The 26,921-nt window shown below is 59.4% G+C and overlaps 1 protein-coding gene across 4 annotated transcripts in view; it reads right to left on the reverse strand.

The window, feature by feature from the left end:
- Positions 1-1,877: 1,877 nt before the first annotated feature.
- Positions 1,878-26,921, reverse strand: part of PEBP4 (phosphatidylethanolamine binding protein 4) — a 150,941-nt gene continuing 125,897 nt past the window's right edge. For 2 of the 4 annotated variants that reach the window (XM_054175228.1, XM_054175229.1), the window contains exons 6-8: positions 13,251-13,296; positions 10,852-10,968; positions 1,880-2,478 (exon numbers count right to left, since the gene is read on the reverse strand). In XM_054175228.1, coding sequence (XP_054031203.1) covers positions 2,387-2,478; positions 10,852-10,968; positions 13,251-13,296 — 255 coding nt within the window. In that variant the 3' untranslated portion in view covers positions 1,880-2,386. Of the gene's footprint in view, positions 2,479-10,851; positions 10,969-13,250; positions 13,297-26,921 lie in introns of all 4 variants that reach the window. The other 2 variants (XM_054175227.1, XM_054175230.1) reach the window with 2 other exon arrangements.

A 26,921-nucleotide genomic window follows, 5' to 3' on the forward strand; every position in this document is an offset into this window, starting at 1 on the left:
TTGGGGATGAGATGGAAGTGGAGGTGAGGATAAGAATGGAGATAAGGATAAGGATGGAGATGAGGATGGGGACAGAGATGAAGGTGAGGATGGGGTTGGGGATGAGATGGAAGTGGAGGTGAGGATATGAATAGTGATGAGGATAAGGATGGAGATGAGGATGGGGACAGAGATGGAGGTGAGGATGGGGTTGGGGATGAGATGGAAATGCAGGTGAGGATATGAATGGTGATGAGGATAAGGATGGAGATGAGGATAAGGATGGAGATATGGATAAGGATGGGGATAAGCATAAGGATGGAGGTAAGGATGGGGACAGAGATAGAGGTGAGGATGGGGTTAGGGATGAGATGGAAGTGGAGGTGAGGATAAAAATGGAGATAAGGGTAAGGATGGAAATGAGGATAAGAATGGAGGTAAGGATAAGGATGGAGGTGAGGATAAGAATGAAGATAAGGATAAGTATGGAGATAAGGATGGGGATAGAGATGGAGGTGTGGATGGGCTTGGGGATGAGATGGAAATGGAGGTGAGGATGAGGATGGAGGTAAGGAGGAGGGTGGAGGTGAGGATGGGGACAGAGATGGAGGTGAGGATGGGGTTGGGGATGAGAAGGAAATGGAGGTGAGGATATGAATGGAGGTGAGGATAAGGATGGGATTGAGGATAAGATGGGGATGGAGGTGAAGATAAAGATGGATATGAGGATGGCTTTGGGGATGAGATGGGAATGGAGGTGAGGATGAGGATGGAGATAAAGATGGGGATGAAGGTGAGGCTGGGGATGAGATGAGGATGGAAGTGAAGATAAGGATAGAGGTAAGGATAAGGATGAGGATGGGGATAGAGATGGAGATGAAGACGGGGTTGGGGATGAGATGGGGATGGAGGTGAGGATAAGGATGGAGATGGACACAAGGATGAAGATGAGGATGGGGTTGGTGATAAGATGGGGATGGGGATGAGGATAAGGATGGAGATGAGGATGGGGATAGAGGTGGAGATGAAGATGGGGTTGGGGATGAGATGGGGCTGGAGAATGAAGTGGACATGACAATCAGGATGGAGATGAAAATTGCTAGGAGGCCAGCAGAGCTCTGGAGGACGTGATTCAGCCCCTGTGAGGTAAACAGCCATTTCCTGCTGCAGGGAAAGTCCCAGCCATGGTTAACAGCCTCCCCCCTCAGCAAGGAGTGAAAGCTGCTCTCACTGCTGGGGAGCCCCAGGTTGGGGACACACACACACACACACACATCCAGCAAGAAGAGGACAGCACAGACCTGCCCCCTCCCATGCATCCCACCCAGGGCCCGCTGCAGGGGGGAGATGCAGCAGCAGGAGCATCCCCACCCCCCTGAGCCATGCCAGCCCTTCCCGCGTGGCCACCAGCAGGCTGTTCCCTCCTGCCTCAGTTTCCCCTGCTTGGCAAGTGTCCCTGCCCCGGGGGTGTGGGTCCCATCTTCAAAGTGCTCCTGGATGCAGCCCAGGCCATCACAGGACAGAATCAGCTTTGTCACAGCTGAGCCACCAAGGAGAGGCTGCGAGGAGGGAGCTGCAGGCGGCTGAATCCCAGCCTTGGAGAAAACCCCAGCCTTAGATGAAAGCCTAATTAAGGAGCTAATTAAAGGGGAGGTCCAGCTAAGTGGCCAGCAGGCAAAGCTCCTCTGATTTATGGCTTTAATTTCGGTTTTGCTTTCCAAGAGAAATGGGCTGAGGGCAAAGGCAGGGCAGGGCTGGAGTCAGGCCGGGGCAGTGCCCAGTTCCCACGCTGCCACCCTGCAGGCTGCTGCCCAGGGACCCCTCTCCAAGCCAGGAACCCTGGTCCTGCTCCCACACCAGAGCCTCTGGGTGGCATTGGGGCATGCCTGGCATTGCCTGATTGAGGGTCTTGCTGGCACCACCCCTCTCCCCACCCCCTCCTCAGGACAGGAGGTCTGCTCCATGCCATGCAGCTGGCATGGGGCCCAAAGCAACCAGCTTCACCCAGAGCTGGCTCAGTTTCGCCCTGTGCTCACTGCTGGCAAGGAGCCCCTGCAGCCCTTGTGCTCCATCCATGGTTTATTCTGAAAGCTGAAGGGGTTAAAGCTCAAGGTCCTCAGGGTGCAGGTGGGACAGGCTGGGGGTCAGGCCAGAAATGGGATGGGGGGAGGAGAAGAAGGTGATGCCATCCTTGCTGGGACAGCCAGGGGGACACTGCTCAGAAGGGAAAGAGAAACTCCCTCCCCTCCCCCCAGGTTTTGGGAGTGGAGGAGCTGGGGTTTGTCCTGGGAACCTGGGCTGGTTGGTTCACCCTTGGTGGGTCCCAGGGTCTCCTCCTGGCTGGGATGAAGGTGGTTCTGTGGTGTAGGGAGGAGGGGGAAGCCAGGCAGGGGCAGGGCACGATGCTCTAATCCTCATAGTGTTTGGTGAGGAACTGAGTTGAGGCCACTGGGGAACCCAGCTGGAACCTCTCCACGAAGCTCTCCATGGGCCAGGCACCTGGGGAGAGAGGAAGGAGGGATGAGCAGGGCTGTGAGGTGGCCACAGCGCAGGGGGAGATGCATCTAGGCTGTGCCATGCTCTGCCTGAGCTTCTGCAGACCACATCCTGCAGCCCCCAGTCTCTGCCCCACAGAGCCATGGGGAGTTCAGCCCTGAGCATCCCTGGGCTGAGGGCTAAAAGGTGCTGGCTCCTCTCCTGCCCCAGCTGACCCTTGGAGCACATCTTCTCATGGCTTCCTACAAGCCCACCCTGGGGTGCTTGGAAGTCCCCCAGGGGAGGTGGCAGGAGATCCCTTCTGCCCCCCACTCACATGCACTGAGCTGCTACTCCATGAACTGTTGGAGACAAGGGTTCCTGATCCCCCTCCTCTGCTGCAGGCACTGGCCTGAGGATGCTGGAGGTTGGAGGGGAAGCTCAGGGCTGGAGCTGGTGTTTGTCCTACGCTGGAGGCAGCAGGGAACAACTCTCGGGGGGTGGGAAGGGGTGGATGGGAGGGATGCCCCTCTGCCCAGCCCTGTGGGCCAGAAATCCCCCTGCCAGGGCTCAGTGCCAGCTGCTGGCTGGGGGAACATCTTCCTCCCTGACCTGGAGGGCTTTCCCCCGGGGGATGAGGTGACCCACGAGGGGGACCCTGGCTGGCGGGACAGGGCTGTGGCGTCCCGGTGCGGGGAAGGTTGTTTATCTGCAGCCACCTTCCCCTCCTCTCCCCTTCCTGGAGCTGCTCTTTAATGTCACGCTGCAGACTGGCAGCCCTTATCTGCCTCCACATCTCAGCCCCAGCTGGAGCAAGCCCAGCCCCTGTGCTCTTGCAAGAGTGCTGAGCAACAGCCGAGCTGCTGCATCACCTGCGTGGGGTGGCAGTGGCTGGGGGATGCCCCCGGAGCCCATTCCCCCCCCTCCTGCCCCCAACCTCAGGCACTGAGTCACCCCACAGCCAAAAAGCCCTTGATGGGCTCTGCAGATGCCAGCACTACACCCTGTGACCTTCTGCAGCTGCAGGAGGACGCTGGAAAGATGCTTTGGTGCCTGGGAAGCAGAGCCTGGGATGCTCAGGTTGGACTCTGCACCCCAGCTGGGAGGAGATGTTGGAGTGCAGCAGGCTGAGTGTGCCTGGGGGTGGTCCTGGATGTCCCCCACATCAACACCACCACCTGCTGAGCACCCAAACCAAGCCAAGGGCAAGACCAGCCCTGCTGTGCCACACTGAGGTCCTCAGCAGCCACATTTCCAATGGATCTGGCTCATCCCCACAGCCCAAAGACAAGGAGGGAGCTGCCCTCCCCCAGGAACCCAAGGTGGGTTTGGCATCACCACTGCCAAGGCAGACCATGGCCATGAGCCCCGGTCCATGCCACAAACATCTCCATCCCCAAACATCTCCATCCCCAAACAACTTCATCCCAAAGGATTTTCAGCCTCAAATATCTCCACCTCCAACCACCTCCATCCCCAACCACCTCCACCCCCAACCACCTCCACCCCCAACCACCTTCACCCCCAACCACCTCCACCCCCAACCACCTCCACCCCCAACCACCTTCACCCCCAACCACCTCCATCCCCAACCACCTCCACCCCCAACCACCTCCACCCCCAACCACCTGCACCCCCAACCACCTCCACCCCCAACCACCTTCACCCCCAACCACCTCCATCCCCAACCACCTCCACCCCCAACCACCTTCACCCCCAACCACCTCCACCCCCAACCACCTCCACCCCCAACCACCTCCACCCCCAAACACCACCCCTGGCAAGCATCCACTGCCTTCAGGGTCTCAATCCAACCCCCACCCCCAGCTCTGGGGGTCCTGGTGAGCAGAGTGCCAGGGGAGGGGGTCCCGGGGGGCCCCAGGCTGCCTCTGCCAGGCTCCTTTCATTGCTGCCTTTCAAAGCGCTGCCAGGGGCCCCGGGGGAGCGGCGCCGGTGCCCCCCGGGAGCAGGGTGAGAGCCAGAGGCGGCAGCCCCCCGACTCCCGTGGGTGCCAGGAGCTGCTATTGATGTTGGGGAAGGCTCTGGGGAGGGGGATGAAAGGGCTGGGGTGGGGAGAGGGGGTGGGGAGGAAGAGCTCCTGCAGGGCTGCAGCTGGCTGCCCAGGCTCTGGCTGCCACGCGTGGGGCCAGGGTTTTTCCTGACCTACTTACCTGCCAGAGCTCTGCCTGTGGCGCTGGGGGGGTGGGGGCTGGGACTGGCCACAGGGAAAAACCCCCGGGGCAGCTGCTGGTGTGGCTCAGGGGGTGTGGGGCTGGGTGGTTGCTGGGTCTGGGGGGGCTGCACATCCCCCGTCCCAGCCTCTTGAGTGCATCCCTAAACTGTGTCCCCCCCCCACTGGCCTGCACCTTCAGTCCTGGGGTCAGCTCTGGCTCCTCACTGCAAGGAGGACTTTGAGGGGCTGGAGTGGGGCTAGAGGAGGGCAATGATCTGCTGGAGGGTCTGGAGAACAGGGCTGGGGAGGAGCAGCTGAGGGAGCCAGGGGTGTTCAGCCTGGAGGAGGCTGAGGGGGAACCTCATTGCTCTCCACAGCTCCCTGAGAGGAAGCTGGAGCCAGCTGGAGGTTGGTCTCTTCTTCCAAGGATCAGGTGATAGGAGAGGGAATGGCCTCAAATTATTCCAGGGGAGGTTAAGGTTGGAGATGAGGAACAATCTCTTTGCTGCAAGAGTGCTCAGGGATTGTCACAGGCTGCCCAGGGAGGTGGTGGAGTCCCCAGCCCTGGAGGAGTTTAAAGGACACATGGATGAGGTGCTGAAGAAACCTGTGGCCATGGCACAGGGTTTGGTGGCCCTGGTGGGGTTGGGTTGATGCTTGGACTGGATGATCTTGGAGGCCTTTTCCAACCCATCCAATTCTCTGATGCTGTCCCTGTATGGCCACCTGCACCTCGTGGCACAGGGTGAGATCCTCTCTTCAAACCATCCCAAGCCATGCAGCTGGGACCCTCCATCCCCCTGGGACTTCTGCTAGTGGCAGTGGGCACAGAGCTTGGTGAGCTACACCTGGGCATATATTCTGCTGGGCTCTGTCTCCTGGGTTCCAAAGCCCTTCTCATGTGTTAGGGAAGTTTGAAAAGGAGGGAAGGGGTAGACAGCACCTTGAGAAGTCCTCCAGGGAGACCTCAGAGCAACCTTCCAGGATCTGAAGTGGGGAGAGCTGGGGAGGGACTTAGTGCAAAGGCACAGAGTGAGGGGACGAGGGCTGATGGCTTCAAGCTGGAAGAGGCTGGATTGAGGTTGGGCATGAGGAGGAAACTCTTCCCCAGGAGGGTGGTGAGGCACTGGCACAGGCTGCCCAGTGGAGCTTTGGAGGCTCTAAGCCTGGCAGCGTTCAAAGCCAGGCTGGATGAGGCCTTGAGCAACCTGGGCTGGTGGGAGGTGTCCCTGCCCATGGCAGGGGGGCAGAACTGGATGGGTTTTAAGGTCCCTTCCAGCCCAAACCAGTCCATGGGTCCATGCCCCTTCGCCCCCATGGGCAGTGGCTGCAGGGAGCTATTTCCCAGCACCTTCCTCCCCGCTGATGATCTCCCCCCAGCCCCCTTTCCCCCCCCCCACCCCGAGCTGGGGGCTCGCTGCCGGCTGTAATTGATCAGCCTCATCAGCAGGGGCTTTGTCCCTGATAGCAGCCCTGATGCTTTTCTGCCAAGATTAATGATGTCCCAGAGGAGGTAGGCGGGAGGCCACCAGCTCCTTTGGTCACCCACTAAGTGACACCCAGGGGGGGACTTGGGATTGGGACCGTGAGCTCCCTGCAGCCCTTTGCTGCTTCCCATCCCAGCCTCAGCCTTTCCCTCGCCCCTGGGGCCCAGTCCAACTCGATTTTCCAGCTGGGTGGATGGGAGGCTCTCGAGGTCGGGCTCATGAGTCAATGCCGTGGCCCCAATGTGAAGCTGGAGCTGGAGAAGGAGGCAGTCCCTGGGAGGGAGGTTGGCCAGGCTCATCCTCACCGCCCTCCCCCCCCTACCCAGGACTTGCTGCTTCCTGGAGGCAACGTTTCTGGCAGGCAAGAGGTCCACTCCCACTCGTAAAAGCCCTTTCCAGGCCAGGAGGAGGCTTTTGGGGGGATGCTGGGGGAGCATCTCCCCCTGCTCACCGCCAGCGCTGGTGGCCAGCCCCAGCAGCGGAGCAGGGTGGAAGCAGAGGGAGATAGGGCACCGCCCAGCAGCTGCAATTAAGCCCTCAAGATTCTTGTGCTAATTAAAGTTCCTCCACAAAGGGAAGGAAGGGGGTGGAAAACAAACGGTCTCCAGCCTCCTGTGGGCTGAAGAGGGGCAAGAAAAAAAAAGGTCCCCGGCACGGCAGGGCTGGGGGGTAGGGGGGGGGTTGCCAGACACCCAAATTCCCCTGGCCCCAAGGGGCTTTCCCCTGGCCACCAGCTCAAGGGCTGGCAGAGGATGCCGCTGCCTCGGGATGCCAGGGGTGCCTGTGACATTTTGAAGGCCACAAACCCTTATCTGACATCTCCCCCAAGACACAAAGGCAGCTTGGAACCCTCCTGGGCTGGGAAGGGGAAGCAAGGGGAGCTCCTGGTGGTGTTCATACAGCCCTGGGGAGCCCCCCCCCCCGGCAAGGTCCTCAGCTCTGGTCCCAGCTGGGGGCAGGGCTGGTGCTGGATTTGGTAGGCAAAGTTGTGGCACAGGTGGAAAAAGAAAGTAAAAGTGAAGTGAATGGAGAGCTCTGGAGGGGAAACTGAGGGTTGCTTGCCCGAGGTTAGCAGCAGGATCAGCCAGGGACACTCCTGGAGAGGGATCAGGGCTTGGTTTATTCCCTGATGAAACAACAGATTTTGCTCAAGAGCCACCCTGGAGAAACTCCTCTGCCACCACCACCTGATTGCAGCACTGCCACCAGCCCCTGGCACACTGCAGAGGCAGGAGGGGGACCCGGAGCTGAGTGCTGCAGCTCTGCCACTGCTGGCCCCCGGTCCCTCGCTCCCACCCCCGCCAGGAGCCCCCTGCGGCAGGGTGGGCACCAGAGCCCCCCACAGAGCCATCCTCACCCCCTTGGGGCTGCCAGGATGGGGAAGCCCAGCACGGGGGAGGAGCCTCCCGGGTTGCTTTTGCGTGCTCCCTGTTTTCCCTTGCTTGGGAGCGTCCCAGGGACCCGCACAAGGAGCGGCTCCTTCCCCGGAGCAGGGACACGGTGGCATGGGCAGGACCTGCTTTAGTGCCCTCTTCTGGAGGCTCCTCCACCGAGCTCCTGCCATCCCGGCTGGCACACACCACCCTCCCCCCCAGCTTGGCCCAGTTTGGCCCAGGCTCCTTCCCAGCTCAGCCTGCAAATCGCAGCCTGTGCAAGGATGGAGCTGAGCAGCGAGAGAAAGGCTCTGCAGGGGCTCCCTGGTGGAGCTGCCAGAGGGATGGGTGCGTGGCACAGAGCTGGGCATGCTGGGCACAGGGCTGCAGCGCTGGCTGCTGGCAGGGTCTGGAGGCTGGCATGGACCAGCACCCTCCCCTGGGGGCTCTGCTCAGGAGGTGATGCCCTCTGCAGGGTCAGCAGCCGGTGGCAAGCAGTGCCACCAGCTTTGGTGAGTCGAGGGTGCTGCTGCCACCAGATGTAGGACACAACAAAAGCCACCAGAAGAGGCCAGGCAAGGTGGAAAACCCCAAGCTGTGCCCACAGCACCTCTGGAGAACCCACATCCTGGTCCTGCAAGAGGAGGGGACCAAGGCAGAGCCATGGAGGAGCTTGAGCTTCTCCCCCATGGTCTGTCTGGGTTGGGGGCAACCTCTCCTTGGTTCCCTGTGTTGCCTTCATGCCACAGGGCTGGACCCCAGCACTCAGGGCTGGATGTGCCCAGTGGGTCACTTGGTGCTGGTCCCACTGCCATCCCTGGGGGTGGATTTATTCAACTCCTTCCCCTCCCCCCCCCCCAGAGGCACCCAAAATCTGATCTTTTGGGGCTGCTTTTGGGGCTCATGCCTCACCCAGCAGCTGGGAGTTGAGGATTTGGGCTCTTGATGGGGGGGATGCTGGTTTGGTTCAATCCAGCAGCAGCCACAGGACAGCCCAAACCTGTCAGGCAGCAGTGAAAGGGTTAAAAGCATCCCTCAAGAGAGCTGCAGCTGACAAATGCTGAGGCTCAGGGTGCTGGGGGGGGGGCGGGTTGGAAGAAAATCTGCTGCTGTTTTAACTGGAGCTTTCCCAGGGAGCCTGGGAAGGGCTGAGGAACTTGAGGATGGGATGGAGATTGGGGGGGGGGGGGGAACCCACCCTGTGCCTCAGGGGCTGGGGGCAATCATCCATAGGAGCCCTGGGCCCTCTGGGTGTGAAATCTGGGGGTTGCAGCCACTAATAAAACGCTCTGTGCAGGAAAAGCTCTTTGCTGAGTGTCCCAAACTCCCTTTCCCACCCTGGGATGGGGATGCAGGTGCAGGACTCCAGGTGCCAGCAGTGGAGCCTCCTTCTCCCCCCACGCTGGGGACAAAGAAGGGCCAGGGAAGTGCCCCACAGCACTGACGGGGGGGGGGGGTGGGGGGTTGGGGGGGGGTGGCTTCAGAGCAGGTCATTAAGAGGCAGAGTTAATGAGGCAGAAAGCAAAGCCGAGGGTAGGAACAACCCACAGAGAGCCTGGCAGCAGCAGCAGCCCTCTGCAGCCACAGGACAGCAGCAGAGCCCTGTGCTGAGGGGGGGTGGGGGTGTTTTGGGGTCTCTCCTGGCATGGGGGGGGGGGTGGGTGGGTGTCCATAGTGCCACCCTGCTGCTGCTTGCTGTCCCCTGGGGCATGCAGGGTTGGTTAACAGGGTGAAAGGGTGAGTCAGGCTGGCACAGAGCAGCTGCACCGACCTGCCCTGCCCATGGAGCTGTGCTCCTGTGGTCCTGGCTGGGAAAGTTCTGAGATTTCCCTGGTTGAGGCCACAGGAGCCACAGAGCCTGGGCTGGGGGCACAGGAAACCCACCCACAGTGGGCATCAGGGTGTCAGGTAGGGACAGGAGTGGGGGGAAGGTTGGAGCAAAAGTAGAAGTGGGGAGATGCAGATTAGATGTGAGGAAGAAGTTGTTCCCCAGGAGGGTGGTGAGAGCCTGGCACAGGTTGCCCAGGGAGGTGGTGGAAGCCTCATCCCTGGAGGTGTTTGCAGCCAGGCTGGAGGTGGCTGTGAGCAACCTGCTGCGGTGTGAGGTGTCCCTGGCCATGGCAGGGGGGGTTGGAACTGGCTGAGCCTTGAGCTCCCTCCCAACCCTGACAATTCCACGCTCCCATCTTGCAGGATGGATCCTTGCCCACGCTGAGGGTCCCCACTGCTGACCCCAAACCCCACTTGGGATGAAGCAGTGGGAGAAACCCTGCTCTGAGCAGGGAGCTTGGCCTAGATGGCTCTCCAGAGCTTCCTTCCAAACCCCACCATGCTGTGAGCCTGTGGGAATTTGTGTCCTGGGGGGGGGATGGGGGTCTCAGCTCCTCGTCTCCATCCCCACTGTGCAGCGTTTTGGGAGGTGGCAGCCCTGTCCCAGCACCAAGCGGGGCGGAGGTGAGCTGGGAGGTGGTTGGGTTGTGTCAGAGCAGTTTGAGCAATCCCTTGCTAAACCATCTCCCTGGCTGATCCCTATCTGCATGCTCCAAGGTGCTGGTGATGCAATTCCCGTGGCTTGGCTCTGGTTGGGGGGGGGGGGGAGGGGGAGGAAGGTGCCAGCAAGGATTTGACGCCCAGCAAGATCCTCTCCCTGCTTCCGATCCCGCTAGCCAGGCTGCCAGCAGCCATCCTCAGGGAGCTGCTGCAGGGCTGGGAGGATGATGAGGGGGCTGGGAACACCCCTCTGATGAAGCAGAGGATGAGGGACTTGGGGCTGTTGAGCCTGGAGAAGAGAAGCCCTAGAGGGGATCTCATCAGCGCTCCAAGGGTGGGTGCCCGGAGGCTGGGGCCGGACTCTGCTGAGTGGTGCCCAGGGACAGGGCAAGGGGCAGAGGGCACAAACTGGCACCCAGGAAGTTCCATCTGAAGAGGAGGAGAAAGTTGTTTGGTGTGAGGGTGCTGGAGGCCTGGAGCAGGCTGCCCAGAGAGGTTGTGGGGTCTCCTTGTGTGGAGAGCTTCCAACCCCCCCTGGGCCATTGTGCTGCTGGGCAAGCTGCTGTGGGTGCCCTGCTGGAGCAGGGGGGGTGGGCTCATCTCCAGAGGTCCCTTCCAACCCCTACCGTGCTGGCATGTGGCTCTGTGACACTCTTGGACCACCCATCCCTGCTGTGCCAGTGGGCTCCAGGCTCAGAGAGGGGGCCAGGGCAGACGTGGCAGTGCTTTTGTTCCCCCTCTCTGGAAGCCTTCTGCCTACCCTACCGAGCCGGGATTGTGGCACAGCCAAAGCCACGGCGTTATCCATGGCCCTGGGAAAACCCCTCTGGGAGCCGGCTTGGGGCCAGGGGCTGGGGGCACGACTGATCCTTACCCCTTGAGCCCTGCTCCCTGGGGCTGAGGGCGATGGCCTCCTGCGCCGGCTGCTGGTACAGGAGCAGCTGGTAGCGATGGTAGCCGCTGCGGGGCGGGGGCGAGGGCCTGCCGTAAGCTGGGCAAGCAAAGGGGAACAGCTGAGCAGCACCCACTGCCCACCCTGCCCACCCTCACCCGGCACCCCCCCTAACCGGGCACCCCCCCTAACCCGGCACCCCCCCCTAACCCGGCACCCCCCTAACCCGGCACCCCCCCTAACCGGGCACCCCCCCTAACCCGGCACCCCCCCTAACCGGGCACCCCCCCTAACCCGGCACCCCCCTAACCCGGCACCCCCCCTAACCCGGCACCCCCCTAACCCAGCACCCCCCTAACCCGGCACCCCCCCTAACCGGGCACCCCCCCTAACCCGGCACCCCCCCTAACCCGGCACCCCCCTAACCCGGCACCCCCCCTAACCGGGCACCCCCCTAACCGGGCACCCCCCTAACCCGGCACCCCCCTAACCCGGCACCCACCACCCTGCTCCCGCCTGGGACCGACCCTCCCGCCCGGCCCCACGCCCCCAGACCCCTCACCGCCCGTGGGGCTTAGAGCCCTCAGCAGCTGGGGGGGCTCCTGGGGATGTCCTGGGCTGCTCTCCCCCTCCCCACCTCCCCCAGCCTGCCCCCTCCCCTCTCGCCACCCAGCTCATCCCCATCTACCCAGGGGCCAGCTCCTGCTTTCCCTCTCCTGAATTAATCTGCCCCCAGCCTCCTCCGCACCAGCCGCCGCCCTCCACCTCCACCTCCTCCTCCTCCTCCTCCTCTTTCAACCTCAGAGCCTCAGGGTGCTCCTCACCCCTGTGCTGAGCACCTCAACCTCTCCTCCATCAGCCTTCCCACCCCTGCACCAGCCCTGTCAGGTCCCCTTCCTGTCCTGCCCCACGCTGGGTGTAGCATCCCCTGACTAAGGCCATGTGGGGACGTGCTGAGGCTGCCAGCACCCCTTCAGTGCCTGGCCAGCAGCTCTCACCCTCCCAGTTGCCCCCTGGTGTCCTGGAGTGCCTGGCACACCACCTTTGGCCTCCAGCTGCCAGGCTTCTGAAGCCCTCCCGCGGCCAGCTCTGGGGTGGGAGGATGCTGTGGGTGCTCAGCTGCTGGAGGTCCAAGGTTGGTTCCTCACCTTGCTGCAGCTGGTCACCACCCAGGCTGGCACATCCCTGGGGTGCACACCATGCCCTCAACCCAGCACAGCTGCCCAGATGTGGGCCTTGCAGCTGGCTCAGGGATTGTAGGTGCTGGCTGGTGAGGACAGAGAGCGGTGACTGCCCCCAGGAGAGGGAACTCCATGGGGAGAGACCTCCCCAGGGCACCACGCTGGTGATGCCAGCAGACACCTCTTGTCCTCTGGTGGGAATGGGAGGTCGTGGTTCCATCCCTTGGGGGACAGAAGGACTTGGTTCCATCCCTTGGGGGACAGAAGGACATGATTCCATCCTGTGGGGGACAGAAGGACTTGGTTCCATCCCTTGGGGGACAGAAGGACATGATTCCATCCCATGGGGGACAGAAGGACGTGGTTCCATCCCAGAAGGATGTGGTTCCATCCCATGGGGGATAGAAGGACTTGGTTCCATCCCTTGGGTGACAGAAGCACTTGGTTCCATCCCTTGGGTGACAGAAGGACTTGGTTCCATCCCATGGGGGACAGAAGGATGTGGCTCCATCCCATAGGGGACAGAAGGACATGATTCCATCCCATGGGGGACAGAAGGACGTGGTTCCATCCCAGAAGGATGTGGTTCCATCCCATGGGGGATAGAAGGACTTGGTTCCATCCCATGGGGGATAGAAGGACTTGGTTCCATCCCATGGGGGGCAGAAGGATGTGGCTCCATCCCATAGGGGACAGAAGGACATGATTCCATCCCATGGGGGGACAGAAGGACAGGATGCCAAGGGACAAGAGCCTGAAGCTCCTCCAGGACTGGCAGAGCCACAGCTGGGTGAGCTCCTGGCCCCTCTCCCCCATCTCCCTCAGCCCTGCCTCGCCTGTTTGGAGCTGAAAGCCTTTGTTGGGGCAACATCACAGCAGCTCTTGGGCTTCACCTGCTTTTATCTCCTGGGTTTGCTTTTTGACTCTCTTCTTTTTCTGCCCCCACCCACCCCCTCCTTCCTTTCCCCCCTCCTCCTGCCCTGGAGCTCTTCCAGCTGCTGGGGAAGGTTTTTTAAGCCACTTTTGCCTCTAGAGAAAAAACAAGAGGGGAAAAAAAAAGTGGCTCCCATTTCAAGCAGGATTGCACCCCCCACCCCGGGCACCCCTCATGGTCTCTCCCTCCCTCCTGTCCCTGTGTGCTCGTCCCCAGCAGCTCCCAGTTTGGGGGAGCCCCAGCTCTCAGCTGGGGTCGGTGCTCACCTGTCAGCACTTGCCCTTTGATGTCCCCACTCCTCAGGTCTGCACCCTGAAAAGACAAGAAGAAAAGGGGGGGTGAGCTGCCACCACGACCCCCAGGAGGAAGCCGTGGAGGGGCCAGACCCTTCCTGGCCTCCTCCTGGCTCTGCCTCCTCCCCAGGGATTCCTTTTCCAGCACTTTGAGTGTTCTCCTTGCAGGGAGCAGGGCTGGAGGGGAAGGAGCACGGCAGGGGTTTGCTCTGGCTGCTTGGGCTGCTTTAGAGGCTCAGTGCTGGGTGCCCTGGCGCCCCCCCAGGGGTGGGGGTTAGGGTTAGGGTCAGTGGTGCCCCAGTGACCTGGAGCAGGTCCTAGGCTGTGGCACCCCAGGAAAGCCACAATAGCCCCCTTAAAAGCTTTGGGGTTTGGGAGGGGTGACCCCTTCCTGGTGGGAAGGGGATGGCAGTGGGAGGTGGCAGTGGGAGGTGGCAGTGGGAGGTGGCACCGGTGTCCCCCCACCCCCCGTGGCAAAGCTTCGCTCTGCCACGCTGGGTTTGCTCTCAACCCAATTCCCTGCCAGGCTTGCCCCTCCAGCCCTGCTCTGGGAGCTTCCCTGGAGGAGGGAGCCCACCAAGCATCCCCTCCCCCGCCCCCCGCCCCGGGATGGGATTGCTGGAGGCAAGAAGCAGAGCTTCACCCTGGGCTCTGCACAAGCCACCCTCACCCCTGACCTGCTGCTATTCCAGGCTGGCTCCCACCTCCCACCGATGCTCATAAATCCTCTCCTACAGCACCCGTTATTCCAGTCCTGCCCACACAGGCACCACTGCCAGGGCTCCTCTGTCCTAACCTGCCCTGGGAGTTATTAACCTCCCTTCCCCCCACCCCAAAAAAACACCACCAACCCCCAAAACCCAAGAAAAAAAGCAGCCCAGGAGAGATGCAGCAGATAACTGCCAGCAAAGGTGCACAGGGGGAGCATGGATGCTTCCCCTGCCCTCCAGGAGCAAACCCTTCCCTTTCTCCCCAAAGAGACCTCCTTGGCACCACCTCCCAGCTGGCAGCAGCCTCCTGCCAGCTGCCTGTGGCCCAGCCAAAGGTCACCAGGAAGCCAAGTGCCCGCTCAGGTTCCTGGCTACCAGCTCTCCCTGCCACCTTGGCAGCCTGGAGCTGAAACTCTTCTGCTGGCAGCCAGGAGATGACTAAGGATTTGGGCAAGGTTTGGCTGCTTTGGTTCACAGGAGGAGGAGGGGAAGGTGACAGGCAGGCTGCTGGGGGTGCAGCACCCCAGGGTGTGCCAGGGCTGGGGCACAGGGGGACACAGGAGGCTGTGGGGTGTGCTTGCCGCTCTCTTCCTGCCTGAGTCTGCCCAGCTGTGCCAGCACAATCTGCCCAGCTGTGCAGGCCTGCTCCCAGCCAGCTGTGCAAGCCAGCCCCCAGCCAGCTGTGCAGGCCAGCCCCCAGCCAGCTGTGCAAGCCAGCCCCCAGCCAGCTGTGCAGGCCAGCCCCCAGCCAGCTGTGCAAGCCAGCCCCCAGCCAGCTGTGCAAGCCAGCCCCCAGCCAGCTGTGCAGGCCTGCCCCCAGCCAGCTGTGCACCAGCTGCCCTCCCACACGTGTGTGCCTGCTCTGCTCCCCGGCGATGTGCATCTCGCCTCCTCCAGCCAGATGTGCACAGCTGCTCTCTCCAGCTGGGCATCCCCCCAGCCCCTCCAGCTGTGCCTGATTCCCCAGATGTGCCAGCTACAGGCTGGCAGAGGAAGCTGGCAGCAAGCAAGGAGCTCCCCAGGTAGCAAAGGCCAAGTTCACCAGGCAGCAGAGCCCAAGTCTGCCAGGCAGCAGAGCCTGGTTTTGCCAGGCAGCAGAGCCCAAGTTTGCCAGGCAGCAGAGCCTGGTTTTGCCAGGCAGCAGAGCCCAAGTTTGCCAGGCAGCAGAGCCCGAGTTTGCCAGGCAGCAGAGCCCGAGCTCGCCTGGCAGCGCAGCCTGAGCTCGCCGTGCGTCTGGGCTGGCTGCCAGCCTTCGCTCTTCAAAGGCAGGGACTGAGGCTTTTTCTTCCCCTGCTCGGGGTAGGGCTGCTCCTGTGCGGAGCCCTCGCTGCTATTCCTGGCTTTGCCATGGGCTCATCGGGAGCGGCCGGGGCCTCCTCCCTGCTTCCCTGCCCGCTGCTGGGGGTTTGCCTGCTCGGCCCCCGACATGCAGTGGCTTCTGGTTAGCCCCGGGGATGGGAGAGTCAAAGGATAAAGCTGCTTTAAAGAGGCGAGAAGAGGAAGAGGGCGGGAGGGAGAAAGTAGGGATGAGCAGGGCAAACCCTGCCTGGCTTTTCTGCAGCACTCCCCAGCCGCTGCAGAAGGGAGGGAAGGAGGGAGAGAGGGAATTCTGCTGGCGCTGGGCGCTGATGGGGTCGGGAGCGAAGCCCAGCTCGCTCCGGCGAGCTTCCCCTCCTGGGATGAAGGGGGATGTGGAGCTGGGAAGCTGATTATTTTCTCGCTAATGTGGGGTGGGAAATGGCTTTCAAGGAGGTCTAAAACCCACCTCTAGCTCCTTGTCCCTGTGCTGGAATCGCCAGCGAGGGGAGCACCGCACGCAGGCTGCCCCCGAAGATCCCTGCCACGAGCAGAGCTAATGGACGCTGATGAGCTGCCAGCTTTATTAATGCCCCTTTATGAGCGCATTAATAGTTCCTAATGACACCATTTGAGCTTCACAGCCTTTTATCTTCTCTTTCTCTCTTTTTCCCCCCGCCGAGGACAGAGTGTAGGAGGCGGAACGAGATATTTCCACCCTCCGGTCCGTGCTGCCTGGTGCGGGGCAGGGGATGCTGCTGGGATGCTCACACGGAGACCTGGACAGCCTTAAAAAAACCCTGTGCCGCACAACTTCTGTGCCCAGAGAACCTCTCTGGGCTCTTTGCCTTGGCCAAAACAAAAAAAACCCTGTGGAGAAAATAATTTCCCTTGGCCAGGATGGAGGAGGTTCACCTTGTAGATGATTTCCCCCCCAGTCCCAGCATCTCTTGGCCAGGATGGAGGAGGTTCACCTTGCAGATGATTTTTTCCCCCATTCCCATCCCCTCTAGGCCAGGATGGAGGAGATTCACCTTGCAGATGATTTCCCCCCCAGTCCCAGCATCTCTTGGCCAGGATGGAGAAGATTCACCTTGCAGATGATTTTTTGCCTCATTCCCATCCCCTCTAGTCTAGGACAGAGGAGATTCACCTTGCAGATGATTTTTCCCCCTATTCCCAACACCTCTTGGCCAGGATGGAGGAGATTCACCTTGCAGATGATTTTTTGCCTCATTCCCATCCCCTCTAGTCTAGGACAGAGGAGATTCACCTTGCAGATGATTTTTCCCCCTATTCCCAACACCTCTTGGCCAGGATGGAGGAGATTCACCTTGCAGATGATTTTTCCCCCAAGTCCCATCCCCTCTAGGCCAGGATGGAGGAGATTCACCTTGCAGATGATTTTTCCTCCCAGTCCCAACACCTCTTGGCCAGGATGGAGGAGATTCACCTTGCAGATGATTTTTCCCCCAAGTCCCATCCCCTCTAGTCTAGGACAGAGGAGATTCACCTTGCAGATGATTTTTCCTCCCAGTCCCAACACCTCTTGGCCAGGATGGAGGCTCACCACGATTCAATCACCATCAATCAAGGGTGAAAAAACCAAACCCTTAAAGCCATCAAACTCCGAGGGCAGAAGGTTGGGTTTGGCCCAAGCCAAGCCAAAAAGTTGCTTTTTGACCTCGTAGATGACCTCAGGGCAGCGCAGGGCTTAGGGGAGAAGGGGGCAGGGGGTGGGTAAGTAAATAAATACAAACAAATGAAGGCAGCGGTGAGTCACAGTTTGTTTTCCTCCGGATCTTTTTCGGCTTTCTTTCCTTCCCTTTTCATCCCAGCCCACCCCCTCCCCCTGCTGCCGAACGTGTCTGATCCCATCAGGAGAGGAGGGGAAAGGGCTGGGTGGCGAGCGGCAGCGATTCGCCCGGGCGAGGACGGAGGGTTGTGGAAAGTGGGTGTGGGAATCGGCACAATCGCTGGCAGGGGACCAGGACAAACAGATGACGGATGGGACCCAAGGCTGAGCAGCAGAGTGGGGCTGGGCTGCCTTGCTCACCAGGAGCTCCCCCCCCCCCCCCGCTCCCAGCCCGGCCCTGGGGAACCTCGGGGAGCCGCCCCCTCCCCTGCCTCCCCCCTTCCCTTTCCCCCTTCAAGGGGGGACTCGTCTTGATGCTGGGGGCTACGTCCCGTGGGGCAGCAGCTGACGAGGTGGCCTCCCAGCAGCACCTCGTATAATTAACCAACAATTAGCCAAGTGGGGAAGTTAATCCCCAAACAAACAGGGCTCCTCCTGCGCTGCTCGCTTACGGCACGCTGGCTTGACGGGGGAGAAGGCAGCTTCAAAGCTGGCACAGCCAGGAGCCCAGATTTGTTATTCTCTCTTTCTGTGATCTTTATAATGAGGTCAGGATTTATGAATTGGCTCTGGGGAGCATCCCGGGAAGGGCAGAGCCGTGGGGATGGCAATCCAGGCTGCTGCTGGCAGAGCAGAGGCTCCGGCGTGGGCTAAAGGAGCAGGATGGGGATGGATCTGCTCAGCCCTGGCGGAGAGTCAGGGAATGGTGGAAGTGTTGAGGGGGGGAAGAGAGCTCTGAGGTCACCAGGGCCAACAGATCACCTTGAGCTCACAGTCTCACCACTGCTGCTAAGCCACTGCCATTAATCATAGAAACATAGAGTCATAGAATCAGAAAATCACAGAATCATAGAACCACAGAATGGTTTGGATTGGAAAGGACCCTAAAGATCATCCAGCCCCAACCCCCTGCCATGGGCAGGGACACCTCCCAGCAGCCCAGCTTGCTCAAGGCCTCGTCCAGCCTGGCCTTGACCACCTCCATGGTCATCCACAATCTCCCTGAGCAGCCTGTTCCAGTCTCTCTCCGCCCTCACTGCAAAGAATTTCTTCCTCATCTCCAGTCTCAGCCTCCCCTCTTCCAGCTCACAGCCACTGCCCTTCAAGCTGTCACTCCCAGCCATTGTCTAAAGTCCTCTCCCCAGCTCTCCTGTAGCCCCTCCAGGTACTGGGAAGCTCCTCTAAGGTCTCCCTGGAGCCTTTTCTCCTCTACATCCTTCAGCACCACATCCATGTGTCCTTTAAACTCCTCCAGGGATGGTGACTCCACCACCTCCCTGGGCAGCCTGTCCCTGTATCTGATAACCTTTTCTGACCTCCTGGCAGGGGAAAGATGCCCACTTGGAATTTTCCCCCTCTCCACCAAACCAGTGGTGAGGATGGCTCCCATCCCTGCTCCCAGCCACAGTCAGGCTCATCCTGCTTTTCCAACAAAAAGCATGTGAGGGGAAAAAAAAAACCACCAGCCCAAACCCAAAGACCTGGTCCAAGAGAAACTCCCCCTCCAATTATTTTTGGAGGCCAGGAGGGAGCAGGGCAGGGCTCAGCCAGCTCCCAGCACTCCCAAACTCTGGCATTTCCCAGCTCAGCTGCCCAGTTGCATGTTAGATCCTTTCCAGAGCCTGATCCCCACACTGGGATGGTCCTGAGCCACCCCAGCTCGCCCACGCCGCCCTGGCCCTCTCCCTGCCAGCACAGCTCCAGACCACCCTTGCTTCTCTGATCACCATCAAGCTGGGAGTTGATGCCCACAGGAGGCTGTCAGCCCTGACCCTTGCCAAGCCTTTTCTCTGTTAGAATTGTCACATCCTGTTATGTCAAGGTTGGGATCCCACTGAATTAAAGCTTGGCACATCCACGGCGTCTTCTCTCCATCCGTCGTGGATGAGGTGCTGAGGGGCTCATGATTTAGTGGTGACCTGGCAGGGCTGGGCTGCAGGATCTTAAAGGTCTCTTCCAGGCAAAATGATTCTGTGGTTCTAGGACTAGGGAAGGAGCAAGTAGAAGTAGACAAAAAAAAGGAGAGAGAGAGAGAGGTGGAAGGAGCTTCCTGGCCCATCCTGGGGGGGCTGAACCCTCTCCTGCTTTGGGGGTTGGTCTCTTCTCCCCAGTGTCAGGTGACAGGATAAGAGAAACTGGCCTCAGGTTGCACCAGGGGAGGGTTAGGTTGGAGAGCAAGAACAATTTCTTTGCTGCAAGAGTGGTCAGGGACTGGCAGAGGCTGCCCAGGGAGGTGGTGGAGTCTCCATCCCTGGAGGTGTTCAGGAAACCTGTGGCCGTGGCACTTGGGGCCAGGGTTTGGTGGCCCTGGTGGGGCTGGGCTGCTGGTTGGACTGGATGACCCTAGAGGGCTTTTGCAACCCAAACAATTCTGATTCATCTCCATGTGCTCAGCCCCATGATGGGAGAACCACAATCACCTTGCTGCAGAGAGGACACCACAGGTGGTGTCCCTGAGGCCACAGATAAAGCCACACTGAAGCCCAGCAGAGCACCCAGAGCCAAGGCTGGATCCCATTTCACCCCAAATCCAGCCAAACCTCCCTGTCCTGCTGCAGCCAGACCAGCTTTCCCACTCCCAGATGTTATCCTCAAGCCTCCTGCTCTCTGGTGCTTCCCTGCAGCTCCAGTTTCCAGCTCCTTGGGATGAGTCAGGGCTCTCAGCTCTTGCTCAGAGCCAGTTTGGTTCCCTCGGCACAGGTGGGGATGTGGCACTGGTGACCTTGGACCTGAGGTGGAGATGATCCCCAGCATCTCAGCACCGCCAAACCACAGCCACCCCACACCTCCAGCCTGGCTTTTAATTGCCCAGCCACTTTCCTTTCCATGCCTGCAAGTGACAGGAGCCTGGGACTCGACGATCCCCAGAGGTCCTTTCCAACCCCTGACAGTCTATGATTCTGTGCTTGACTGCTTGAGAGCCTCCTGCTCTTCTTGGCAGGCTCCAGGTCCAGCATAATATCCCTGGGGTCCTGCTGAGGATTGGAAAGGACCTTAAAGATCATCCAGCTCCAACCCCCCCTGCCATGGGCAGCCTCTCACCAGCCCAGGTTGCTCAAGGCCTCATCCAGCCCCTGGCCTTGAACATGGAAGGGGCATCCACAACCTGTTCCACCCTCACTGTCAAGAATTTCTTCCTCATCTCCAGGCTAAATCTCCCCTCCCAACCATTCCCTGGCTCTACCAAGCCTGGTGCTCGACCACATCCCTCAACACCACATCTCTGCCTCTTTTAACCACCCTCCCCCTCCAGGACTGCTGGGGGAGGTTGCTGGCAGGGAGCAATTCCACTTGGTGGTGTGGATTTTCTTCTAGGTGACTCGGCATGGGGAAGAGCCACCATCCAGGAACGAAAGAAAGGCCCTTCATGAATGAATGAATGAAAAGAAGACCTCTCAGGCAGGGCTGAGATTCCAGTGAATGTCTGCCTGATCCACCCTCATGCCCCAGGGAAGGACCTGCTGGAGGGTGATTAAGGAAGCAAAATAAACATAAATCACCTCCGTGCTTGGCTCCTGCTGAGAGTTTTCCCTCAATCCCCGGGAGCATGAAAGCAGCAGAGACCAAACTGCTGCCCTTAATAATCCCCCCACGCCCCCTCCCCCCCCCAGCCATTTAGGGGCTGCACCCTGCAGAGTGCTTCACCACCCCCCTGGAAGTCCAAGGATGGTGTTTCCACTGCCAGGAGATCTCATTTCAAAGGAGAGGAGGTTCTGCTGGTGGATTTCCAGCCAGCCACACATAGGCTTTGCCTATCTGCACCTTGCCCTAATGATGCAGGTGAGGAGTCCAAGCCTGCAGGGTGGAGGTTGTGATGACACTGGGATGGTTTGGAAACTTCAGCCAAAGTGCTGCTTGTCTTTCTTAAAGCACTGGGGGATGGTACAGAGGCAGAGGGGAGGGGCTGGGGGAAAAGGAGGTTCAGGATGTTGTGTTCCAGCTCCAGCTGTGCAGCCAAGGTGCTGCAAGAGGGCCCAGAGCTGTGGCTTTGCCAGGGCGCTCACAGCTGAGGGCACAGGGGATGGATTGGGAAGTCAAGGCTGGTTGGATTGCCAAGGAAGGGCTGCTCAGGGGGGTGGTGGAGTCACCATCCATGGAGGTGTTCAAAAACCATGCAGCTATGGCACTTGGGGCCATGGTTTAGTGGCCATGGTGGTGTTGGGGAGGAGCTTGGACTGGATGGACTTTGAGGACTTTTCCAGCCTTAATGGTTCTATGATTCTAAGGAGTTTTTTCTGATACCCTTCTCTCCTGGGACACTGCCAGAGAAGTGTCAGGGCTCCAGCTCTGGGGTCCCCAGCACAGACAGGGACCTGTTGGAGAGGGACCAGAGGAGGCCACAGCAGTGCTGGCAGGGCTGGAAGCCCTCTGCTGGGAGGCCAGGATGGGAGACTTGGGGTTGTTCAGCCTGGAGAAGGCTCCAGGGAGACCTTCTGGTGGCTCTTCAAGACTTGAAGAAAGCTGGGGACAGAGTTTTGAGCAGGGTTTGTTGTGACAGGCCAAGGGGGGATGGTTTGAACTGAAAGAGGGAGATTCAGACTGGAGAGAAGGAAGAAATGCTCTGCACTGAGGGTGATGAGACCCTTCCCCTGGTGCCCAGAGAGGTGGGAGCTCCATTCCAGGTCAGGTTGTTTGGGGCTGTGAGTAACCTGCTCTAGTTGGGGATGTCCCTGCTGACTGCAGGGGTGTTAGTCTGGATGCAGGGATGGCCCTGGAAGGTCTCTTCCCACCAACCCACTCCATGACTTTATGTTTTATGTGAGAAGACTGCACCAGGAGAACAAGAAGATGATTTCAACCCTCTGGAAAGGTCTGACCATGCCCTGCTTGCTGTCTGCTCCATCTCTGCCTCGCTGGTGGCCAAAAGCTGCAGCAGCACCGAGCAGGCAGCAGGCACACAATGATAGAATCATAGAACTGTCAGGGTGGGACAGGACCTCAATGCTCATCCAGTTCCAACCCCCCTGCCATGGGCAGGGACACCTCACACTACAGCAGGTTGCTCACAATGGGCTGGTTGCAACCCAGAGCTCCCCCAACCCAACAAAGACCCTTTTGGGGAGCCTTGCAAGCAAGTCCTGCCTGGTTCCACCCCAACTCCCAGCCCCTTGGGCCAGTGCTGTTGCAAAGCAGTGATGGGGAGTGATGGATGGGATTGCTAGGAACAACAGGGATGTTGATAGCAACCCCAGGGGCGTGTTAGGAAGCTGCGTGGATCCCAGGCTCCGCTTTAACGTCCCAGCGGTGTTGCAACTGCAGGGGAAGCTCATGGTGGAGCTGGCTGCCAGATGAGTCACCCTGACCCACTGGCCCACTGGCTGGCCCATCAAAAGGAGGGCTGGGGTGGGCTTCTTCCCACACATGATCCACTGAGGACCTCCCCATAAGCTGCTTCTCCTGCCTGCCTGGCGCCGGTGGGGTAAGGACTGAGGCTGCGTCGCTCTGCTGGGAGTGGTGAGAAGTTTGGAGGAGGGGGAGGAAGGGGTTGAGGATGGTGTTTAAGCCCAGGCTGGATGAGGCTCTGGCCAGCCTGCTGTAGTGTGGGGTGTCCCTGCCCTGCCCATGGCAGGGGGGTTGGAACTAGATGATCCTTGTGGTCCCTTCCAACCCTGACTGATACTATGATGATCTATGGTCCTGGGGGAGGGGGGAAGGGTGGGGGGAAGAGAGGGGAAGGGCAGGGTTTGCACCTCCCCAGGGTTTTGCTGCCTGTGGCAGGGTGGCACCTCTCAAATCAGCTGCTTGCAACACCCAGCTTCCCAGCAGCTGCTGCTGGACCACACCTGCATCCCTCTGCTCTGGGCTTTGACCTGAGCCTGCTCCTTCTCCAAGAGGTCCACCACGATTTTCACCCCCTGAAGCTAGAGGCTGCATGCTTCAAGGATGTCCCCAGCACCTCCCTGTTAAGGAACCTCTGCAAAATGCTGCTGCTGCTAAAAAACACCCCAAGAACCCACCCCCAACCACCCCCCAAACGCCCCTCCAGGCAAAGGTGCCCTCTGAGAGGCCTCTGAGCCACGAGCAGGGCAGCCGAGATCTCAAGGCAGCAAACAAGCTTGAACTGGGCAGAGAAAGGGCTGGGTGAGGGCTGGAAAGGTCCTTTCCCATCCCAAGCCTCTCCAGCTCTGGAGAGTGGAAAACTTGCTTGCCCTGTGTGTGTGAGTGCAGCTTTAAGATGAGTTTGCTTTTCCAGCAGCAGATTTCCGGAGGATTCTTGGAGAAACACCAAATTGTTTTCCCTTTAATTCCCTCATTTAAAGGCCTGGAGCCTCAGTTTGGGTGGGTTGGGGTTTTTTCCCCCCCACCCAAACTTTTCTTTTGGTGAGGATGGGAGCTCTAAAAGCTTCCCCCTCGAGGCCCAGGAGGATGCATCCATAGGGGAAGCTCTCCCTCCCCACCCCCCCAGCTACTTTGCCTTCAGGGGGTGGAATTCTCTTTGCTTCTCCAGCCAGCTGGTTCCCACCACCCAAGCAGGAGTCAACAGCCATAAAGGTGGCTCTAGGGCCACCTGGGCTTGAGGTTCAACAAGACCAAGGGCAGGGTCCTGCCTCTGGGTCGAGGCAAACCCAGGCACAAATCCAGGCTGGGCAGGGACTGGCTGGAGAGCAGCCCTGAGGAGAGAGACTTGGGGGTGCTGGGGGAGGAGAAGCTCACCAGGAGCTCTCAGTGTGCACTTGCAGCCCAGAGAGCCAAGCAGAGCCTGGGCTGCAGCAAGAGAAGTGTGGCCAGCAGGGCCAGGGAGGGGATTCTGCCCCTCTGCTCCACTCTGCTGAGACCACAGCTGCAGCTCTGTGTCCAGCTCTGGAGCCTCTGTGCCAGGAAGGATCTGGAGGTGCTGGAAGGTGTCCAGAGCAGGGCCACGAGGAGCAGCAGAGGGCTGGAGCTGCTCTGCTGTGAGGACAGACTGAGGGAGTTGGGGTTGTGCAGGCTGGGGAGGAGAAGGCTCTGAGGTGACCTCATTGTGGCCTTCCAGGATCTGAAGGGGGCTACAAGAAGGCTGGGAAGGGACTTCTCAGGATCTCAGGTAGTGATAGGACTAGGGGGAATGGAATGAAGCTGGAGGTGGGGAGATTCAGGCTGGATGTGAGGAGGAAGTTCTTCCCCATGAGAGTGGTGAAGCCCTGGGATGGGTTGTCCAGGGAGGTGGTTGAGGCCCCAGCCCTGGAGGTGTTTAAGCCCAGGCTGGATGAGGCTCTGGCCAGCCTGACCTAGTGTGGGGTGTCCCTGCCCATGGCAGGGGGATTGGAACTAGATGATCCTTGTGGTCCCTTCCAACCCTGACTGATACTGTGGTACTACTATGCTCTGATCTCTTGTGGGAACCACACAACGACCCTCCACGAGGCACAGCCAGCCTGGTGGAGATGCTCTGAGCTTCAGGCTGGTCCAAGGAGGGGAAGGATGAAGAAGGTTGGAGCCTTCTGGGTCTTGGAGGAAGAGGTGGTTGGTGGTGCCCAGGATGTGCTGTGGGTGACATTTAGGGATGGAAATAAAGCCCCAGCACATCGTGGTGAGCTGCAAGGCTTCAGCTGGGGGCTTAGTGCTGGGCACTGAGGCATCCAAGAGTGGTCAGGGATTGGCACAGGCTGCCCAGGGCAGCGGTGGAGTCCCCATCCCTGGAAGTGTTCAAGCAACCTGTGGCCATGGTGCCTGGGGCCATGGTTTGGTGGCCATGGTGGGGTTGGGTTGATGGTTGGACTTGATCTTTATGGTCCAACCTTAATGATTCTGTGATTCTACCTCACCAGTGGTGCCCTTCACCCACAGAGGGTCTGGTGGTGCCAAGGGGATGCTGATGCTCAAAGGCAGACTGGATGCCTGAGCAACCTGAGCTATGGGAAGGTGTCACTGCTCGTGGTAGGGGGGTTGGAACTGCACTGATCTATGAGGTCCCTCCCAACCCAACCCATTCCATGATTCCATGACCCTGATATTTGCCAGCCTTTCCCCAAAAGATCATCTCCTCCCACCTCTCCAGGGTGGTCCTGTGCTTCAGAACTGGTTTTGGTCAGGTCCATACTGATCATAGAAACTTACAACCATAGGAGTTGGAAGGGACCTCTGGGGATCACCCACTCCAACCCCCCCTGCTCCAGCAGGGCACCCACAGCAGCTTGCCCAGGAGCACAATGGCCCAGGGGGGGTTGGAAGCTCTCCACACCAGGAGGCTCCACAACCTCTCTGGGCAGCCTGCTCCAGGCCTCCAGCACCCTCACACCAAACAACTTTCTCCTCCTCTTCACATGGAACCTCCTGGCTGCCAGTTTGTGCCCTCTGCCCCTTGCCCTGTCCCTGAGCACCACTGAGTTGAGTCTGGCCCCAGCCTCTTGCCCCCACAGCTCCTTTAGCTCTTGCTGAGCATTGCTCAACTCCCCTCCAGGCTCTCAGCCCCAGGGCTCTCAGCCTTGCTCCTCACAGAGCTGCTCCAGGCTCCTCAGCATCTTCCCATCCTGCCCTGGACTCTCTCCTGTCCCTCCTGAGCTGGGGAGCCCAGAACCGGAGCCAGGACTCCAGCTGTGGCCTCACCAGGACAGAGCACGGTTTGAAAAGCCAGGGCATGAACCCAGAAGTTGTGGGGGCGACCCCCAGCACACCCTGGGCCGGCAGCTGGGACCCCCTGCCCAGGGGGTCTTCTCTTCCAGGCTGCATCCCAGCCTGGAATCCAAACCTTGGTGCGGGCTGGGGGGGAAACGCCTGGGGAATGAGGTGGGGGGAGGGGGAGAGGGTGGCCGTGGGTACATGCAGACACCACAACCCTCCCCTGCAAAATTCCTCCTCCCTGGGGTGTCTGATCCCCGGGCTGGGCACCTTCCTGGGCGCAGGGGTGGATCAAAGCCCGCGCGTGGCAGCCCTGCTCCTGCTCGGGGCCAGCTTGGCTCTTTGGGAGTCACCTGATCTGATGGGAGCCCTGGGGAAGCATCCTGGGGTGGGGAAAGGATCCTGGGCTGGGGAAAGGATCCTGGGGTGGGGAAAGCATCCTGGGCTGGGGAAAGGATCCTGGGGTGGGGAAAGGATCCTGGGGTGGGGAAAGCATCCTGGGCTGGGGAAAGGATCCTGGGCTGAGGAAAGCATCCTGGGCTGGGGAAAGCATCCTGGGCTGGGGAAAGCATCCTGGGCTGGGGAAAGCATCCTGGGCTGGGGAAAGGATCCTGGGCTGGGGGCTAATTCACTTTTCTTTTCTTTTCTTTTCTTTTCTTTTCTTTTCTTTTCTTTTCTTTTCTTTTCTTTTCTTTTCTTTTCTTTTCTTTTCTTTTCTTTTCTTTTCTTTTCTTTTCTTTTCTTTTCTTTTCTTTTCTTTTCTTTTCTTTTCTCTCTTCTCTTCTCTTCTCTTCTCTTCTCTTCTCTTCTCTTCTCTTCTCTTCTCTTCTCTTCTCTTCTCTTCTCTTCTCTTCTCTTCTCTTCTCTTCTCTTCTCTTCTCCTTTCCTATCTTTTCCCCTTTCCTATACTTTTCCATTTCCTATCCTTTTCCCTTGCCTTTTCCCTTGCCTTGCCTTCCTCCTTCCCTTCTTTTCTCTTCTCTTTCCCTCTCTTTTTCCTCTTCTTTTCTCTTCTTTTTTCCTCTCTTCCTCTCTTCTCTTCCTCTCTTCCTCCTTCTCTTCCTCTCTTCCTCCTTCTCTTCCTCTCTTCCTCCTTCTCTTCCTCTCTTCCTCCTTCTCTTCCTCTCTTCCTCCTTCTCTTCCTCTCTTCTCTTCCTCTCTTCTCCTCTCTTCTCTTCTTTCTTTCCTTTTTCTGTTCCTTTTCTCCCTTTAATTCATTCTCTATTTTTTCCCACCCTCCCCCTT

The sequence above is a fragment of the Dryobates pubescens genome, chromosome 31 (assembly GCF_014839835.1).
Source record: "Dryobates pubescens isolate bDryPub1 chromosome 31, bDryPub1.pri, whole genome shotgun sequence".
NCBI classification, from domain to species: domain Eukaryota; kingdom Metazoa; phylum Chordata; class Aves; order Piciformes; family Picidae; genus Dryobates; species Dryobates pubescens.